Source organism: Ursus maritimus, unplaced genomic scaffold, assembly GCF_017311325.1.
Source record: "Ursus maritimus isolate PB19 unplaced genomic scaffold, ASM1731132v1 scaffold_3, whole genome shotgun sequence".
In the NCBI taxonomy this organism is placed as follows: domain Eukaryota; kingdom Metazoa; phylum Chordata; class Mammalia; order Carnivora; family Ursidae; genus Ursus; species Ursus maritimus.
Window position 1 is genome coordinate 22795920 of NW_024425563.1, and position 802 is coordinate 22796721.

The window sequence follows — 802 nt, forward strand, 5'->3', positions numbered from 1 at the left end:
CCCCCCCCCCCCCCCCCAACATCCCCTCCGGACGCGGCGCCAGTATGGTGTCCCTCCCCAGGACAAATTACCCCCAAAGTGTCATCAGCCCAGAAAACTAAGCAGTGTCGTTCACGACGCTCGCCTGGAACCTGGCATCCCGGGACGCCCCCTCCTCAGCCGTGGGCAGCCCACTGTACCCTCGAGGGGTGCCCTGCAGCCCAGGTGTCCCCAAGCCCCCACGACTCACCCAGAAGAGCATGTTGAAGAAGAAGAGCAGGTATTTCACCAGCGGACTGACGAAGGTGAACTCCTCCCCATAGGCGGCCGGCGCCCCGGGTCTCCGGGCCATGCTCCCACCGCCGTCCCCCCGGGGGCCTATCTCCCAGCGGCGGCCGGCCCACCTGCGCGCCCTACCACTGGGGGCATGAGCCGCGCCACCGCGGGAGCCCGGGAGGCGGGGGAGCTGCGCCGCGGTGGGAAGTGCCCGAGCCGTGCGTCCGGGAGGAGCGCGGGCAGGGGAACGGCGCCGCCACCGGAGCCGCCGGGAGTCGCGGCAGCGGCGGCAGGCAGCGTGAGCGGCGGAGACTCCGCGGCGGCGGGAGGACCAGCCTGGCCCGCCCGGCTCCCAGGAAACCGGGCCCGCCCCTGGCCGCCCATTGGCGCGGCTGCCGAAGCCTGACTTCTCATTGGTCGGTCGCTGATGTCACTAAGTGTCCAGCCATCCCTCTCCTCCGAAAGGCGGGGGAGACACCTGTTCTGTGAGGGACAACTTGTTAAAGGGTCAGTGGTTCTGCCGCCTCCCCCGAGAAGGGAAGCATCC

General features: G+C 70.2%; 1 protein-coding gene across 3 annotated transcripts in view; it reads right to left on the reverse strand.

Annotated features, from left to right (window-relative positions):
• TSPAN33 (tetraspanin 33) overlaps positions 1 to 516 on the reverse strand; it is an 18407-nt gene extending 17891 nt beyond the window's left edge. Inside the window, exon 1 of one of the 3 annotated variants that reach the window (XM_040644019.1) lies at positions 230 to 516. In XM_040644019.1, the coding sequence (XP_040499953.1) occupies positions 230 to 331 (102 nt within the window). In that variant the 5' untranslated portion in view covers positions 332 to 516. The remainder of the gene's footprint in view (positions 1 to 229) is intronic. The other 2 variants (XM_040644018.1, XM_040644017.1) reach the window with 2 other exon arrangements.
• Positions 517 to 802: the final 286 nt, after the last annotated feature.